This window comes from Hydra vulgaris, chromosome 15 (genome assembly GCF_038396675.1).
Source record: "Hydra vulgaris chromosome 15, alternate assembly HydraT2T_AEP".
NCBI lineage: Eukaryota > Metazoa > Cnidaria > Hydrozoa > Anthoathecata > Hydridae > Hydra > Hydra vulgaris.
Window position 1 is genome coordinate 20,864,059 of NC_088934.1, and position 19,000 is coordinate 20,883,058.

Genomic DNA, 19,000 nt, shown 5'->3' on the forward strand with positions numbered 1-19,000 from the left:
CTTCGAGCTGCAAGATATAATTTGCTGTCTCCATTTCATGTTTGCTGAGAATAATACGCCTAGATCTTTTTGAATAGTAGTTTGTCCTAGGACAACATTATCCATAGAATAATCGTGTTTTGAATTGTTACTTCCATAATGTATTATTTCGCATTTTTCTTTATTGAATTTCACTAACCATTCTTTAGACCAGTCCCAAGCACTGTTTATATCTCGTTGAAGACTGTTTATTTTCTCTATTGAGTTCACATCGATCATTATTTTGGTGTCATCTGCATAGAGCTTGGCTACATTTTGTATTCTATCCGGCAGGTCATTTATGAACAAAACAAACAATATCGGGCCAATTACCGATCCCTGCGGAACTCCGCTGTAGATATCGCGCCAGCTTGAAACAGTATCACGGTTGACTACGCGTTGCTTTCTATCTTTTAAAAATTCCTCTAACCACTTTAGCAGCTTTCCTGTAATTCCATACGCTTTCAATTTTAAAACGAGTCTTTTGTGTGGCACTGTGTTGAAAGCTTTCGCAAAGTCTAAATAAACCACATCTACCGGACGATTCAGTGCGATATTTTCTGTTAAATAATCCACAGTTTCCATGAGATTTGTCGTGCATGATCTAGATTTAACAAATCCATGTTGACACTTCGATAAAAATTTATTGTTCGTAAAATGTGCCAAAAGTGAGCTTACTGCCTTTGTTCTTAAAGATTGGGGTAATGTTCGCAAATTTCCATTGCTTAGGTAGTTCGCTCTTATCAATCGAAGACATAAATATCAATCTGATTGGCATTGCTAGTCCTTCAGCGCAATTTTTTAAAATGATAGTACTCAATTGATCAACTCCACATGATTTCTCAATGGATAATTTGCTTAACCTTGTTTCTACGTCACTGTAATTAATTGCACTCTCGTCAAAATCTAAATATTTACCCCCACATCTCGATCCGAATTCTGGTAATACTTGGTCGCCCTGTCTAGTGAAAGAGTTTTGAAAATTTTCGTTTAAAATGTCAACAATCTCACTAGTCGTATTTGTAACATTTCCTTCGACGTTTTTTATCGCTTTAATTGAGCTCTTTACATTTTGTTGATCGTTCACATATTTAAATAGTATCTTCTTGTTTCTAATCGATTTGTAGACCAGTTCGCGTTCGTATTTTTTCCTGGCTTTTCTCGTTTCAATTTTAACTGTTTTACACAATGCTTTGCATTCGTTTACCATATTTTTGTTTTTCCAATTTGTGCAACAGTTTAAATGTCTCATTCGTCTTTTGTTCTTCACAAGTTCTTTCAGTTCATTGTCAATCCAAAAAATTCTTTTAAGAGTCCTGTTTTTCGACCTGTGACACGGTATATATTTTTGACAAGCTTCGTTAACATAAAAAATGAGCGTGTCGTACATCTCCTGGACATTAATTGTATCTAAAATGTTTACCCAGTCTGTATTTGTAAAAAATTTGTTCATTCCTGCGAAGTCAGTTTTTTTAAAAATATATTTCCGATTGCTAGCTACAGTTTTTGTCTCATGGTGATTGAGTGCATATTTAAAGCAAATTACAAGATGTCCTTTGCTTATATTCCCTAATACCGCATTTGTCTCAACTTGAAATAATCTTTGTTCGTTTACTCTGAACAGTAAGTCCAGTGTATTCTCGTACGTTGATTCGTTTAGTTGAAAAGTAGGTATCGCGACGTGCTGAATTAGAAATTCGTCGTTTATTATTTCCGAGAAATAATGTTCTATCGAGTGTTCACTGGAATTTATTGCATGAACTGCTCCATCTGACCATTCAATTTTCGGAAAATTAAAGTCACCCATTATTAAAAGATCTTTAAACGTAACGCTATTTAATTTCAAATGTAATGCAATTACTTTTTCAAAATAATAAAGCAAGTCTTTAATTAACGGAAGTTAATTTCTAATCAGTGAAATTAACTTTTTTAATGTTAATCAAATTGATTTTTAATTAAATCAATGTAAAACAAAATGAAAAAAGTTACGTATAAGAATTCTAAAATTTTTTAATTATAAAATTCATTTATACTTAAATAAATGTTCATTAAAGTTTGGTGTAAATATAAAAATGCTAGTTTATTCTACTGTTTCAGAAAAAAACCATTCTCTGCGACAAAATCGAAACTTTTTTAAAAATAGTCAAAGGTTGGCAGTTAATTCACAATTTCGATATAAATTTTCGTTAGTCGGTCAAACGCGAACTGTAAACTTATATATAAGTGACATTCAATAATGCTACCGACAGTGACCCATTGGTCACTGTCGGTAGCATGATTAAATGACGAATAACCGTCATTTAATAATGCTACCGACAGTATTTACCGACAAATTAAAACCGTTAAATTATAAATAATGGCTCGCACAAAATTTATATAAAGAGAAAATATTAAATTCAATTTAAAATAGGAAATTTACTTTAAAAAAATTTTATAGGAGATTTTTTACCTGAAAGTTTAATATGACATTTTTACTGGGTAGTATATAAAAAGAAAAAAAAACGCGGGAAAAAAATCATACTAATGTAATAGCCAGCCCAGTGGGCACGGTACGTTTTATTAGGTTTAAACCTAATAAAAACGTTTAAAGAACTTTTAAAAAAAAGTTTTAAGAAAGCTCTCGTTCCAAGAGACTTCTTAAAATTATCTTAAAATATTTTGTTTAAATATTATAACTATTGTGCATATTTTAATTGTTAATAACATTAATAATAATAGTTATTATTTTTATTATAAATATATAAATTATCATTATGAATAATAATTATTAATACGTTATGGATACGTGTCTTTTAGACTCATCTTTTTTAAAAAACAAAAAATGAAATTATTTTTTGCGTCTTAAGTCTCAAGTACTTTAGTTCAAATGTAGTTCTAAAAAGGACTGTTTAAATAAATTATAATTGAAAATTCTTTGATATATCTTTTAAAATTCACTTCGACGGCTGATTTGTTTTGCAACTACATTGATCACGTGACCGAAAAAAATAAAACAATAGCTTCCAGACCAAGGTATATTTCTATAGACTATGTTTAAACTAAAAGCATTTCAATTTCAAACTAAAAGCTATAAATTTTGTTTAAATAGGATATAGTTTGTGGTTAATAAATTAATCTAATTTATATAAAAAGTTAAATTTCAGTGAATTTTTTGATGAAATAACCTAAATAAATGGTTATAATTTATGTACAAATAATAAGCCCATACAAATAAGAAAAAATTATTCAAACGCGCAAATATACAAATAATGCTTGCAGACATTTTATAGTTTTAAACTTGCAACAAGAAACATCGCTGAAGCAATTAAAATATTATATAAACTCAATTTAAATGTTTAAAAACTTTATAAATTCAATTTTCAATTCTACCTTTTTAAACATTTAAACGTTTTAAATTTTTAAACGTTTTAAAAGAATAGAGTCAATTTATGAATTTTATTAGTCAGTTATTATTTTGTTGTTGTTGTTGTTGGCAAAACTGTTAGCGTAATACAGCGTGGTCGCAAATTTTTAATAAACATTCGCAGATTTTTTAAATAACTTTTACAATATCCAATTATTAAAAATAAGCATTTAACGTTATGGTAAACGATAAAATAGATACAAATTTAGCGCGTTGACTTGTTCTTAAAACTTACCAAAAATCAGTTAATTTAATTACTTATTATTATTATTTTTTTGTCAAAAAGATTTATTCTCCAATTGCATAGTAGTAAAATTTCCAACTTTAAACTTTTTTTTTGTATAATTAAAATACTAATTTATTCTATTTGATTTATTAGTTTGAAAAAAAAATTTAGTTTAATAAAAAATATTAGTTTAAAAAGAAAAAAAATTTTTTTTAAATACGCAAAACTTTTGCGAACAATCATATAAAAAGAAACTTCTCAAAGTAATGAAATGTCAAGTATTTAACATTTGTTTCTAGTTAATATTTAATTGCTTTAAAGCAAACGAGCAATTATTTTTCATTACATCCGCCAGCGGCAGGCAAATATTTCCGCCTCCGATTTAACGGCCGCAGCCAGTTAGGAGGCAGAAGCCTCCTGCCAATGGTGGCCGCCTCCAGAATTTCTTCTGGAGGCGGCCACCATTGGCTTCCGCCTCTCTATTGGCGCCGGCCTCCAAAACGTTTTGCCTCCAAAAAAGAACTCTGGCTGCGGCCCCCAATAGAAAAGTGGAAGCCACTGGAGGCGGAAGATAGAACATTTTGCCACTAAAAATTGATCGGGAGGCCACCGCCAACTGCTTCTGCCTCCCTAAAAGGTCGGCCTTTTGGCAGAAAGTTACTTTGCCGCCGGGGCGGCATTATCAACTCTGGTAGAATCAATTTTACAAAAACTTTCACAAACAAAACAATGGTTTAAACCATTGTTTTTGTTTGTGAAAATGAATTGATTGGTTTTAATATATGGCTTTTATTTTATTAGATTTCTTAACGTTATTATCGTTGTTACTAGCGTTTCTACCGTTTACTTACTCTTTGCAATAGACTTGTTTTGCTTGAACTAAGTTTAATTGTTAAAAAATTAAATAAATAAATAAAAAGCAATTTCAAACACATATCAATAAAATTACTTGAAAGGCTGAAAAATGTTCCTCAAAAAAATGTATGGGCATGATTTTCACGATTCTTTACAAATATTTACCGACTTTCATAAGAATTATCGCCATTTTTAAAATTTTTTTAAAATGTCCCCAAAAAAGGTCACTTTTTTTGAATTTTATTTTTACGAAAATGTTCAATACAATAAAATTTTAGAAAAAAAGAATTTTATTGTATTGAAGTTTTGAAAAATAAATCAAATCATTCAAAACGGCAGTTTTAAAACTAACAAACGCACCAGAAAAATTTTTATTATTTATATAAGATTATGTTAACAAGCTTATATTTAAACAAAGTTTAAAAAAAATACATGCTTTCAGCTTTTTAGAATAGACACCTTTTGAAAAATCACTACATGTTGTTTCAAAAGTAGTGACGTTTTTATATGCTGTAAACTTTGTTGTGATTGCTTCAGAAACATTAATTTCTGCAGCACGGTGTGCTTGTTTAATTGTATAAATACTTTAATTTGTCTACATCTGACACAATAGGCAGATAATTTTGTACTATAAAAACCTAATTGTAGAAAAATCAGGCTTAGTTAATCCATTGGATGTTATAATTGTATTAATGCGGTAGTGGTGTAGTGGTAGAGCGCTCTCCTCATAAGCGAGAAGTTCCGAGTTCAATCCCCACCACGTCCCTGGTAGTACCGCACTCAACTTGTTTCTCCGCACAGCGGCCTTGTTCTTTGAGGTACGTGTTTCGGAGTTATAGAGTTGAGAGAGGGTTGTAACCACAAAAAGTAGCCTCCTCGACTGTTGCGGCCCTCTCGGCCTTGGGGAGGTGAATAATTAACAATTAGAGAAATTGTTTTGTGAATAATTTCATACCTATGTACAACAACACAGAAAAAGATGTTTAATAGTTTTGCTGGCTAAGTAATAGTTTTGCTACTAAAGCACTACATTGAAAAAAGCAGCTATCGGATATGGCATTAATCAACCGGTAAAAGTTCAATCACAAAAAACACAATTCAAATACACGGCTCTTCCCTACACCTCAATAATAAACTGAAACACCTCGGATTCCTATGGGATAATCAAAATCATACTCAAAATAGCTACACTTCAAACATCAAATGTAAACGAACGTATTATTCAGTTTCAATCAATCTCCAGAGCTCTTATAAAATCTGGTATTCGTTTTTGTCAACCATTAACTATAGTACATTTGTTCAAATCTCTGGCTGTGCCGAATCTATCATATCTATTTTACAGCTTAGAAATTTGTTGCTATAATAATTCACTTCTTAATAAATTGGACGCTGTTGAAAGGTCAGCATTAAAATTCCTCTTTAATACAAAGTACAGCAAAAACTACCAGCATTCCTTCTTTAAAAAACGATCATCCTTATTCGAAATAAATTAAATCTGTTTATCAGACTACTGAACAATCCGACTCGTTTTTCCTTGATTATGACTGAAATATCTGATGTTACTAAAGATAACCTATTTATCAACGAAGTAATAAAAATGGGCAATCAACTTGAGTTAAACTTCGTCCTGTGTTTGATAGAAGGAAAAAAAATAACGATTAAACGTCGCTACGATGACCTAGGAGACAATATAGCGGCAATTTTGAACCATTCCTTTGAATTCTGGAATATCAGAGAACAAAGACTTATATTTACAAATTTGATGGAAGAAAATATTCCAAGAATTTAAATTAGACTTTAGAATGAAAGTATGAAGTTTTATACACTTGTTTTATACTGTTTGTTTTACCTGTAATTTGGGCGATAAAAAGAATAAATAAATAAATTATTTAAATGCAGAACCAAATATTTTGAAAACTTTTGAAACAACGATGTCTTTTTTACAATAGTAAAAAATGTAGCTTTATGAGAAAACTTAAAAAGAATGGAGTTGAAAAGAATTTACTCATACCTTGAAATGTTTTTCTTTAAAATAAATAAGGTTTTAAGGATCTGTTTAAATTTGTAAACTGTTATTTAAACATAAGACTTTGGAATCGGTTGGTACAACTTTTAGGAAGTTGTTTTTAAAATATATTAAAAAATATAAGAACTTTTGTTCAAACTTGTCCCAAATATATAAAATCCATACCTAATATTGGAGTAACATAAATTTTTAAAGTGTGTGACTATTTAACCCAGAGTAAGTTGGCACATACTATTATAGTTACTAATAAATGAATTTAAACGTTACAAATTCTAACTTACCATACAAATTCTAATACTTTGGGTAAACTTTATTAAGTTCTAAACCTTATATATATTTTATGTAGCATAAAGTTTATTTTTTCTTAATTTGTCAACTCATTTGTTCAACTGTCAATTTGATTTTCATTAGTGCTGTGTTAAAATTTAATAATGTTAAAGTTTTTTCAATAGAAAATTATAAAAAGAAAAAGTTTTTTTTTACTCAAAATGTACACAAAATAGAAAGTGAAGTTTAACTGCAAAATTTATAATATTTCAAAACATTTAAATATTTATATTTTCAATAAAACCTCGTTTTAAGAATTAAGATAAAATGTGTATTCCAATCTTGCAATAACTTTTCAATGGCATCTTTAAACAGCGCGGTACATTTTTGCATTGGCCAATTCCGAAGCCAGACCCACAAAATAATTGTTAAAATATGTATGTTGTATTGTAAAATATATATTGCATTTTTGATTAAAAGTTTAATATGTTTTGCTTATCAGGTTTCTAAAAACCAGATTATTAATAATCAAGAGACTACTTTTTGAAAGACTTACTGTTAATTACTCAAGTTGAAGAACTTGTTTGACATTAAAAAAAGTAAAATTGAATAACTCGTGTCTGTTCTCAAAGATACCCAAAAGATTTATTTTGCATATTTATAACATATTGATAATGTTGACAGGTATTAAAGCAGTAGTTTCTATAAATAAGTTTTTTGGCAGTTTTTTATTTTAAAATGTCAAATTTGGGTTCAAACTTGGTTACGGCTAGCGGAAAATATCCTGAAGTTCTTCAATTAAACGCTTGGTTTAACATGAATGCTGTAAAACAATTGCATTAATTCTCTAAATTCACCGTTTATAAAATTGTGTTTAGTTTAATTACATTTATGCACGCATGGGTAAATTTAAGAGCCCATCTGCAAGATTTGTGGAAAGCATCTGAGGTAGCTTGCAAAGTTATTTTTTAAAGATGAAGAAATAATTATTAATTTAAAGGTAAGAAAATTGTATTATATAGTTATCATTTCTTTTTTTAAATAATAGTTAAAAAAAACATTTCGAGGTACAGACTGCTATGTAGTCTTCCTTTCCTCCATAACTAACGCATAATATAAGTCAAATTTTTGACTAAAGAAGCGGGATTTTAAAACTATATTTTGACGTCACACGCAAATTTAAAGATGATATTTTAGAAAAACCTTTTCGAGATTTTTAATATTAAACTTTCTATTACTTTTACGAAAACTATGATCTTCATTATATAATTGGTTTATAATGAAGATCATAGTTTTCGTAAAAGTAATAGAAAGTTTAATATTAAAAATCTCGAAAAGGTTTTTCTAAAATATCATCTTTAAATTTGCGTGTGACGTCAAAATATAGTTTTAAAATCCCGCTTCTTTAGTCAAAAATTTGACTTATATTATGCGTTAGTTATGGAGGAAAGGAAGACTACATAGCAGTCTGTACCTCGATTATAGCAGTACTCTCCATTATAGCTAAAGTCGCATTTTTAAATTTTTGCATAAGAAAAAGAGATGCTTTTTGTTGAAAGGAACAGTTGTCACAAATAATGTAAATTACACAAAGTTGATATAAATTATGCAAATTTAATGAAATTATGAAAAACTCTAAATTAAGAAATAAATCAAAGTAATTTCAAGAAGATTATTTTTCAGCTACTTTCCGTAAAGATGGTTATGTATTAAATATGATCATTCATAAGAATTATTCACGTCAAAATTACGAAAAATTTGAATTAAAAACCAAATATGAATTGTTTGAATAATATTTTGAAAAAAGAAAAACAACATTTTGACGTTTTTTTCCATGCTTTATATAAGGTTACTTTCTATATATATATATTTGTGTGCCACAAAATTTGAAATCAATTTTTGAAAGCTTTTTGCTCAACCAATTTTGCTCAAATTTTGCACACTTAATCATTTTCGATGACAATACAAGGAAATGGAAAAATTTGACCAAAAAAAGTTAATTAAGTTAACAAAAATTTAATTTGTATTTCCCCATAAGAACACTGAATTAATAAAAAAAAATTTAAAAATGTAACAGTAATTTTTCCTTCTACAAAAGATAACAAAAAAGAATTTCTAGGCCCAATAGAATTCTGCTTGCATAAAGCATGGATTTGAAAAAAGAATTTTTTTTTGATTTACTAGTTAAGTTAATTGAGATTTTGGAGGAAACATTACAAACTTTTGACGTTAATTGATGCATAAAGTTTAAAATTGGATAAAGTTATTGCTTCCGTTAAAACTTGATCTAGAGATTCTAGAAATAAAAAGATCAAACAATTGATTTATTATATTTTTTTTCTAATAAACTTTACAAAAAAAAAAGTTGTTTATCAAAAATTATATGTTTCATAAAATACAATCACGATTGTATTTTATGAAACATAAAGAATCATAATCTGATCCTCATTACTATAAGCAACTTTTCGACTGTTGCAGATGGGATGACATATGTAGACAATAGATAATAGTCACGTGTGTATATATCTCTAGAAGAAGCACTTTTGATAGAGTCTTCTTATTCGACATTTTTTGGGTATTCAAACATCTTTTGTATGACAACTATAGACTACTGCTTTAATTTTATGTTGTGTAACTTTATATAGATAGGAAGGTTTTTCCATTTTTAGCATCATTTCTCACCCCAGTCAATCTCATCTCTGTCTTTTTTTAATCTATTGCTATAGATAATCCTATACTGGTGATAGGCGTTGTTGCAGCCAAAGCAGAATTTTAAAGTCACTTTTTAAGTAGTTCTTTTTAAATTGTATACCGAGTCACTACAATTTCTGCGTTCTTTGAGTCCAATAATCTTGCTATCATTGGCGCACAATATGGTTAGTTATCGATGCAGTCTGGTAAGTCATTGATAAATAGCACTAATAGCATTGATGCAAGAACTAACCCTTGCAAGACGCCACCTGTCATCCTCTTTCATTTGGACGTTTGCTTTTCAATGACTACTCGTTGTTGTCTATTTGTTAGCCAATCAGTGATCCAGTTTTGCTCAACAATTGAGAATGCAAAATCAAATATCTATGCTATTAGTTTGCTTGTATCCACAAGTTCAACAGAGTTACTTTTATAAACTTAAACAGGAAACTGTTTGTGAAGGTATTTTGTAAATGCAGGGAGGCATTTATATGCTATAATTAAGTCTTCGATAACTTTATATTTGTTACCGAAGTATTAACTCATTCTTAAAATAATAATAAAATTAAATACAATCGCTGGAGTTGAAATTAAATTTAAATACTGTAATATATTTAATAGTCTCCTCCACTCAGTGGCGGATTAAGCACACGAGAGGCCTGAGGCCAATAATTCTGCTGAGCCCTTATAAAGTAAACTAGTTTAATACCTGGACGTTGCTATATTTGTCGTTATTTTTATCCATGGTGGAGCTTTTATTTTAGACTAGAGAAATTCAAAATTAAGTTTGTTCTTAGGTTTCCTTTGACATTATTTTTCTCGCTTTCCTTATAGCAAATGTTTCTACCACTTCATTGAAGTTTATTTCATTCAAAATTTCACGTTCAATTGATATCAGATTATTTAATCTATTATGTGTCATTGTTGATCTCAGTTCATTCTTAATTCTACTCAGTTTAGAAAAATTGCTGTTGCATTAGCATGACTGGACCAATGTGTATCAGAAAGTAGCTTTGGTGCCGGTACGTGTTTACTCAAATTGACAAGAAGAATATGCCAGCAATGTGTTGATGCAATTAAAAACGTGTATACATTTTAAACAAAATCAAAATGCTTCACAGCAGCTGGACAACAATTAACAGCACTGCTTCCTACTAAATTTAATGAATGTGCAAAACACGGTCTAAATAAAGCGAGTGGATTCATCGTTTAAATATTTGCTCGAACTCCATTGTATCGACCAGACATATTTGAGGCATTGTCATAGGTCTGAACAGGACAGTTATCGATATCTATACCATTATCATCTAAACTAAAGACAGCAGTACTCTTGGTAATTCTTAACCAGTATGGGTTTGTAAATTAATAAATGTTAGGAACATTTCTAGGTTAGGCACAGGTATGTAAATAAAAATGTTAGGTACACTTTTATTTACATACCGAACTGTAACAATTGGTCAACGTGTGATATATCATGTGTTGAGTCAGTTAAAATACTGTAATATTTTCCCTCCTTCATTTCATTGACCATTAAAGTTAGCACTGCTTGACCCATTAAAGCAATAAGTTCACAAATAGTCGATGACAAGTATGACACATTCCCCCGCCCTGCGTTTCCTTTTTTTTCTGTATGCATTGCTAAAAATGGATCATACTTTGCCAATACCTCTAAAATACCCATTTAATTAACATTTTCATGTGAACCTAACTTTTCTATATTACCTCGAAACGGCAAAACCCTTGCAGCCAAAACTTAATAAAATCTATCACGTGCTCCAAAACTGATCTCCAAAAATTCTTTTGGCGCTTAACTCCTTCTTCATAAATGATATCAACCCTTCCAGCCAATCGCGATCGCACCGCATGTAAGACAGAGTTGTCGCTAAGTGGCACGAATTCTTCTCATGCATTTCAATGGCGCGTTTGGCATTCTTCCAATCATAGAACCCATGACATAAATCTGTTTGAGTAGATAAGAGAATCTTACAAATAAAACAGTAAATCTTTCTATTTGTTGGGGAATAACAAAGCCAGGTACGGTTGGATTTTTCGTTAGTTAGAGGATGTATCCGTGTGAATAATGCAGATGAACAATAACGAATCTGATTTGGATTATCATATACCCGCTTTGACTTTTCAAAATTATCGGTTATGTTTTGACTTTCAGCACTTCCGTTCCTGATGAAGTACTCTTGCACATCTTTAGAAACACTTTTTCACAATCCTAAATCGGTTTGATATGTGTCCTGATGTTCTTCGTCGGTTTGATTATTAATTTGCTTGACAACAACCACTGCATTAGTATGTAACAAAGTATCTATCTCGTTGTTTGCTTCTAAATGAGACTGCGATTCTACTAATGAAACTGCATTATTCATTATTCTTGACTTTGTGTAAAAAGTATGTTGGTGGCCTTCTTTAATATATTTTCTTCACTTTCACTTTTTTTCGCTTTGCAGCACCGCTTTTATAAGTCCGATTGAAACCAGACATTATTTAGCCACCTAAACCGTGCAATAAAAAAAATACTAACTGAAACCATATACCGTCAAACCTAATTTTATCTATGTTACACAAACGTACATCAAACGACGTACAAACGACGCTTAAACAAATTTTTCATGTAAAACAAAACTCATTGTATGATAGCAATGTTTTACTTCAAAAAACTTTGGTAATTACCTAAATAAAATACTTACACACTTCCTTTGAATGAATTGAATCACAAGAGAAAATGCTGACCAAATTGATGACGCCAGATTATTTTTGAGGTAAGAGAAAAATTATTTCTTTTGCATGGCTTCCTTGAAAAGTGATAATCTTGTAAGGTAATAAATTCGCATAATTAGACAATATGGCTTTTATTTTTGAAGGTTGCAGAGAAATCGTATAAAGAAAATAATTTGCCTCAATGATAATCCGCTACTGCCACCACTAATCTATTTCTTTCATCTTTTCATTGAGCTTCAATTATACTCAATATTAGTTCAACGGTTGCAATGTGAACTGGGATTGCAAACATATATTGGAGCATTTCTAAAATTTCCAAATACTTGTCCGGTACCATTATAAAATTGAATAACTGAAACTATTTTTTTGTCAATACCAACAATCTCTTTAGATCGATGATCTTAAAATTTTGAAAATTAACGAACTGGTTAAGGCTTTTTTCCACGTCTACGCAAATACTTTTACTCAATTATATTGCTAACTTTTATATTTTATAACTAACTGTTGAATTGCTAACTAGTACAATTACTCAGTTGTAATTAATTTGCTGCCAAACTGTAACTAATTTGCTCCCAAACTGGTCAAGGCCATCCATAAAAATGTTTTAAATGCTTGCAACTGCTTTGTCCATGAGTTCAAACTATCCAAACAAATTTTTGGTACATACTAAAAGCATTATTTTTAAATCTTTTTATTTCGTTTGGTTTTTACGTACGTTTTGTTGAAATGCATATAATAGTGAGTGAGCCAACAATAGACAGACTTCATCTAAAAGATTTTCTAAAAATGACTGGAAACTTTTCTAGTTACAGAAAATAACTTTTGTTAAGCTGAAAACATTTTAAAAACTCTATGGTTTGCTTGACGCAATAATAACCAACGAGATATACTGATTCCACATGAATTGTGTAAATGGTAAAAAAATTGATTAATTTTAAAGAGCACTTGCTCTATGTTAATATCCAAGAAATCTACGGGCATGCTGAATGCTGTTGTTAAGAACGTAAGAAGAACACCCGTTTGTTAAAAGAATTTTAAAAAACTTGTTATATTCTTGGTTAAATTTAATTTGTTAAATTCGTTAAATTAAAATATCAAAATATCAAATTTGCTAAATTTATTGCTTAGAATACACATTATTTATTAAGTAATATAAATCGATATAAGACAAAATAACGTATCGGTAGATGAGAATAATAAAGTTTTATCTCCAAATTTTCATGGTAAAAAAATCTAACTTTCTGTTTTTAATTATAATCTTATTTTTGTGTTCAAAATTATATTATTTTAATATATTATTATTATTATTATTTATATAACTTTAAAAATTGTTTGTTTTTTGTTTTTTCATTGTCAATTTTAACCTTATTTAATAAAGTTGGAATTAACAATTAATTTATAAACAAGCAATTTTAAAAATTATGAAATTAATAATGTAAGATTTATTATAAAACATAAATAACATAAAAAACATATTTTATCAATATAAACAACAACAACTGTAAAACATTTAAATAATTAAAAATCGAAAGTTAGATTCTCACAACGTTAAAAAACGGAGATAGAACCCTATTGTTCTAACGGCACGATTTATGATAAATCTCATCATTTTGCACGCGTAAGAAATAAATTTTTTTTAATTCTTTCTTGGTTAAATCTACTGTCAGAGGAGCTAATATTCCCGTAACTATTGCCTCACATTTGATACGAGCCAGTAAGACGTTAATTTTTGTCCAAAAATCTGCCAATTGCCAGTTTACGTGTGTTTTCAAACTCGCAGTCATCATAGTAGGTGGAAACCATGTGAAAATAACTATAAAATTTTAATAGACCAATCATATTAAAAGTTTTCTGCGAGTGGTTCCAATCGGTACAGACATTTTGCGCTAAACTATGAATTTGATTTATAAGAAAACAAACGAATGGATCAGTATATACTTCATCCTACCATTTTTTAATTATATCTTGAGGTTATACTCGCACATTAATAACATAATATCAAATTGATATTTGCTGTAAAATTATTACAAAAAACGGACACTCCAATTATAACTATACTCCTGAATAAAAATTATTTATTAAAAAACTAAAAATCTTTAAGTATAACAATTTTTTAAACTTAAAATTTGGTAAAAAACCGGAATTAAACAACCTCCGAGAATAGTTTAAAGAAATTATGAAGTATAGGTAATCTAATTAGAAAATAAAATTAAAGCCAAATTCTTCTTAGAACATACTGCTATGAAAAATATTTTAAATTGGCTTGTAGTTTTTTTAACCTTGTTGCAGGAAGGTAGGTTGTCAAGTACAGGCAGTCAATACCTAAAAAATAAAAGTATAAAACTACTGCTGTCCTATCAATTTATCATGCATGTTTTATTTTCATTCAATTTGTAAATTCTAATTCATAAATCTACCGCATTGTAATTTACATAGCTTGTTGAACGGTCTAACTTTAGATATATTGTGGATTAAACAGCTAAACTTAGGCTTAACTTAATCTTAAAACAAAAGAATAACTTAATCTTAAACCAATAGAATAACTTAACCTTTAAACATTAGAACTACTATATACATCTACACCTTTCATTCACAATAAATAAAAAGCATAACATTAGAAAAGGTGTCATCTTATTGATATTTTTCTAACAAATAATATTTATCAAAACTAATAGAAATACATTATTATTATATGTTGGATATGGTATCTTTTTCATGAAGGTTGTATGAAAATATCTTAGAATTATATAAATAAGAGCTAAGTCTAAAAAAATATATTAACTATTATGAAAAAAAATAATTCCTGATATCGACATATAATCATAATGCAAAAGGATTTTCAGAAATGAAACTACCATCATCATCACCATTATCCCTAAAAAATAAACCCTTGTATATTCTTTTTGATATTTGCCAGCACAAATTTTTTAATCAAAAGCCATACAAGCTTTTAATCAAAAGCCATGTATCTTTGTAAGCCACTATGCTTGCAGTACCAATTTTGCAAGTCATTACATCTGTGGGATTTAATTTAAAATTTAAAATACTTGCTTGGGTATTTTATATATTATGGCTTAACTTAGATAACCTTAACCCAAACGTCAAGGTTTATATTAATCTGATACCTTGTATCAAATGCAGGTTCATCCCAAACGGGGGTGAAGGGGGTGTCCCCCCAAAGCTGTTATATATGCATTTGAGTTACACACACTTAGCATTTCAGATGGCAAGTTTTAAAGTATAGTTGGTTAATTTCAATTATAGAGGACCTTCTTTTTTTTTTTGTGTCTTTAGTTGGCAAAAAAACACATATAACACCCTCCCCCATGAGAGACCACTTCGGGACCCTGATCAGATGTTTATCAACTTTGAAAAGCAAACTACAAGATGCTCTTGTTTTTGAACATAAAACACATAAATAGATATTAATAAATATAAATGAGAGAAACGCAGTTATTTTAAATATACTCCAAAATATATGTATGAAAAATTATTAAAAAAAAACATTAAAATTTTAAAAAATAGAAAAGGCTGTTAACACTTTAATTCATTACTAATATAATGTAACAGTATATTCAAACAGTCTGTTTAAATATACTAATTCCTAAATTACGTCGTTTGAATATACTAATTATAATTCCAAAAATACGTTTTTGAAGCTGTTTATACTTTATATTCACAGTAGTGCCAGTCTTTACATTACTGAAGGTTTTCAATAATAAAACTGTTGTAGTCAATAATAATACTCAATAATAAAAATGTTTATCAATTTAATAAAAAGTTTATCCTTCATAAAATATTTAATGAAATTACAATACAAGTATACAAAAGAATGCAGAATAAATCCCAGATCTTTTAAATACAATTTTAAAATTTAATGAAAACATACCTTTGAAATGTATGCAAAATAAAAACAACCAAACAAAAATATAAATGTAAAAAATATTACTTAATATAAACTAATAAAAATCTAATAAAAGGGTTGTTGTTTTTTTCCACAAAGCCTGCTTATCTCATCTGTTTATCTCAGCCAAAAGCCTGCTTATCTCAGCCAAATAAAATAAAAAGTAATACTTAGTATGTTTAAGTATCTTAATAACACAAAAAAGTAAAATAAATATAAACTTACTTCATACAATGATTTGGTTGCATTTCTCGGTTAAACATGAACAAAACTGATGAGTAGCCAGTTACACGTTGCAAGTTAAGATACTTGTTCACGTCTTTTCGTACTAATTTACATATAAACTATTTATACCTACTAATAAATATTATCTTTACCAAATATGTTTTTAACTACAAAGTCTTTTAAAATTTTTTTTCAACTTTTTATTATTATTATTAACTAATTATTATTATTAAAGTTGCAGACGTAAAATATACATACATATATATATACATATACATATATAGTATACATACATATATACATACATATATATACATACATATATATACATACATATATATACATACATATACAAAATATAGATACATATATATATATATATATGCATATCGCGAGCAGGGAAAACACCCTACAATAAACAATTAGTTTTATAAATATTCGTTCCGAATTTTATCCCCAACCAGTAATCTAGTCTAATTTTAAAAGAAAGTACAGTTGAGTAGAAAGTTAATTGCTCGGGTAATTCGTTCCAGTATTTTGCTGATCTATTATATAGTTGGTTGTGTCTTGGAAGACAGTTTGGAACATATTCACGCCTTATTTTAAGATGATGACCACGTGATAAGGAGTTAATAAATTTTGGTTGATATATATATTATTAGTTATATCAAATCGATGCATTGGTTTAAAGATTTGAATAAGATTGTATTGAAGGCGCCGAAACTCAAGTGAAGATAGATTTTTTCTTTTTAGTCTTTCGTAGTATTGAAGATTTCTCAAGCTTGAAGCCCATTTTGTTGCTTTACGTTGAACAGATTCAACCAAAGCCAAGTCAGTTTTTAAGTAAAGGGCCCAAACAGACACTGCATATTCAAGGTGAGGTCTTATTTAAACACTTTATATAGTTTGAGAGCCATTTTTTTTATCAATGGTGGTGAATGTCTTTTTTAGCATACCAATAATTTGTAGAGATTTGGAGACAACTGATTGAATTTGCGCGTTCCACTTGAGGTTAGATGTAAAAATGACTCCTAATTCACGCTAATTAGTACAGCATCTTAGGTTTTCATTTATACCTTCGTTATTCTGCTAAAAGTAACTGTACTTAGGATTGGTTTTACCATAATGGATAAGTCAAGGTAGATTAGATCTATAAACTGGTGCGATGCTAGGAAAGACAAAATAATATTAAAAGTTTTTATTAGATTGGTTACGCAAGATTTATGATGAAGGAAGCCTGTTGAAGGTTGTCATCGTTGATATGCTTCAGGATTTTATTCTTTACAACTTTTTCAAAGGTTTTGCACCCAACCGAGGTTAGTGAAATAGGTCGACAGTTTTTTTTATATACCAGACTAATATTTGCTAATTTCAAGAGAGTTGGTACTATTCCAGAATTAAAAGATTTATAGAAGATTTTTGCAAGCGGAATTGCGAAGCTTTTGGCACATATCTTAAGCATTAAAAGGTGCAAGCCGTTAGGTCCGAAAGATTTGTAAGGGCTTAGATCGGTAAGTTTATTAACAATTTTTGCAATAGAAAAATCTAAGTTGTTATTATAATTGCATTTATGTTTAACTTCACTTTCATTTATCGATGGAAAATTTTCGGAGCTTTCAAGAGTAAACATAGATTAAAATTGAGAGTTTAGAAGTTCAAGTATATCGGAAAGAGTTTCGAACTTTATCTTTAATTTTTAGTTGGTTGTTAACGTAGTTGTAGACGAGTTTCGGGTTGTTCTGAGATTTTGATATATTTTTTTTTTTCATGTAATATTTTTGCTTTAAATATTTCAGCTATAACGGAACAATTAAGCAATTTGTTTTGAGATCTTTATTCTTTCAGCTAGTTGAGCAGTTGATATTCCAAGCCAATTTTTTTGATTAGATTAAGCTTCTAATATGCAGAGTAACCCAAGGATTATACTTTTTTTTGTTTTATTAATCTTGGGGATAAAAAATTTGCAAGCAGTACGATAATAAGAAATTAATGTGTTAAACATTTGATCCGCATTTTTGTGTAGAAATAAAATATCCCAATCGATTGATGCAATAAAGTTTGATATTGAATTATAATCGCCTTTGTTGTAACTAAGCTATTGAAATTCATTTTGGATAACGGTTCTGAAACTAAGATTCTCCAAGTTATACTAAAGTGATCCATAGTATTATTACCTAGTATAGTATTAAGTGATAAATTTAAAATAGAATTATTGATGTAGGTAAATAATAAGCCCAACATGTTTTCTGAATAACCATATGTTGCCTGGAAAGTAGTGAATGTGATGTGTTGTATAAACAGGGTGTTTTGGTAAATGTTCCAAAATTCATACTCGTTAGAGTTGTTTAGATGAAGTTGAAAGATTTAATATCATTATTAGACCACTTCATGTTTGGGAGATTAAAATCACCAATAATCAGACAGTCATCTTTAGGCTTTCTAATTAAGCTATGAACTAATTTGAAAAGTTCAACAACATAGTTTATTAGATTAGCATCATTTGGTCTATATATACAACCAATAAGTATGCATTTATTGCTAACTTTTACTGATAGCCAAACTTGTTCAAGAGAATCTGCATAGAGTTGATTATCTTCGTGAGAGTTTAATAAGTCAGTAATGTAGATAGCTACACCGCCAGCTCGACGTCCGTCA

General features: G+C 29.1%; 3 protein-coding genes across 3 annotated transcripts in view; 1 reads left to right on the forward strand and 2 right to left on the reverse strand.

Moving 5' to 3' along the window:
- Positions 1 to 661: 661 nt before the first annotated feature.
- LOC136091808 (uncharacterized) lies at positions 662 to 1,825 on the reverse strand. The gene has a single exon (XM_065819520.1). It carries the CDS (start codon positions 1,823 to 1,825, stop codon positions 662 to 664), a length of 1,164 nt encoding a protein of 387 aa, XP_065675592.1.
- A 5,840-nt stretch (positions 1,826 to 7,665) lies between these two features.
- The window catches only part of LOC136072093 (probable serine/threonine-protein kinase DDB_G0282963), a 43,466-nt gene continuing 32,131 nt past the window's right edge, over positions 7,666 to 19,000 (forward strand). Inside the window, exon 1 of the mRNA XM_065820356.1 lies at positions 7,666 to 7,795. The gene's annotated coding sequence lies outside the window, so the exon portion shown is untranslated. The remainder of the gene's footprint in view (positions 7,796 to 19,000) is intronic.
- LOC136091809 (zinc finger MYM-type protein 5-like) lies at positions 11,253 to 11,864 on the reverse strand. The gene is made up of 2 exons (XM_065819521.1): positions 11,707 to 11,864; positions 11,253 to 11,664 (listed from the first exon to the last, which is right to left on the reverse strand). Exons 1-2 carry the CDS (start codon positions 11,862 to 11,864, stop codon positions 11,253 to 11,255), a joined length of 570 nt encoding a protein of 189 aa, XP_065675593.1.

Coding starts and splice junctions, on each gene's coding strand:
- LOC136091808 (XM_065819520.1), bottom strand. CDS start 1,825: ATGGGTGACTTTAATTTTCCGAAAATTGAATGGTCAGATGGAGCAGTT.
- LOC136091809 (XM_065819521.1), bottom strand. CDS start 11,864: ATGAATAATGCAGTTTCATTAGTAGAATCGCAGTCTCATTTAGAAGCA. Junction 11,665..11,706: donor TATCAAACCGATTTAGGATT/GTGAAAAAGTGT, acceptor GTACTTCATCAG/GAACGGAAGTGCTGAAAGTC.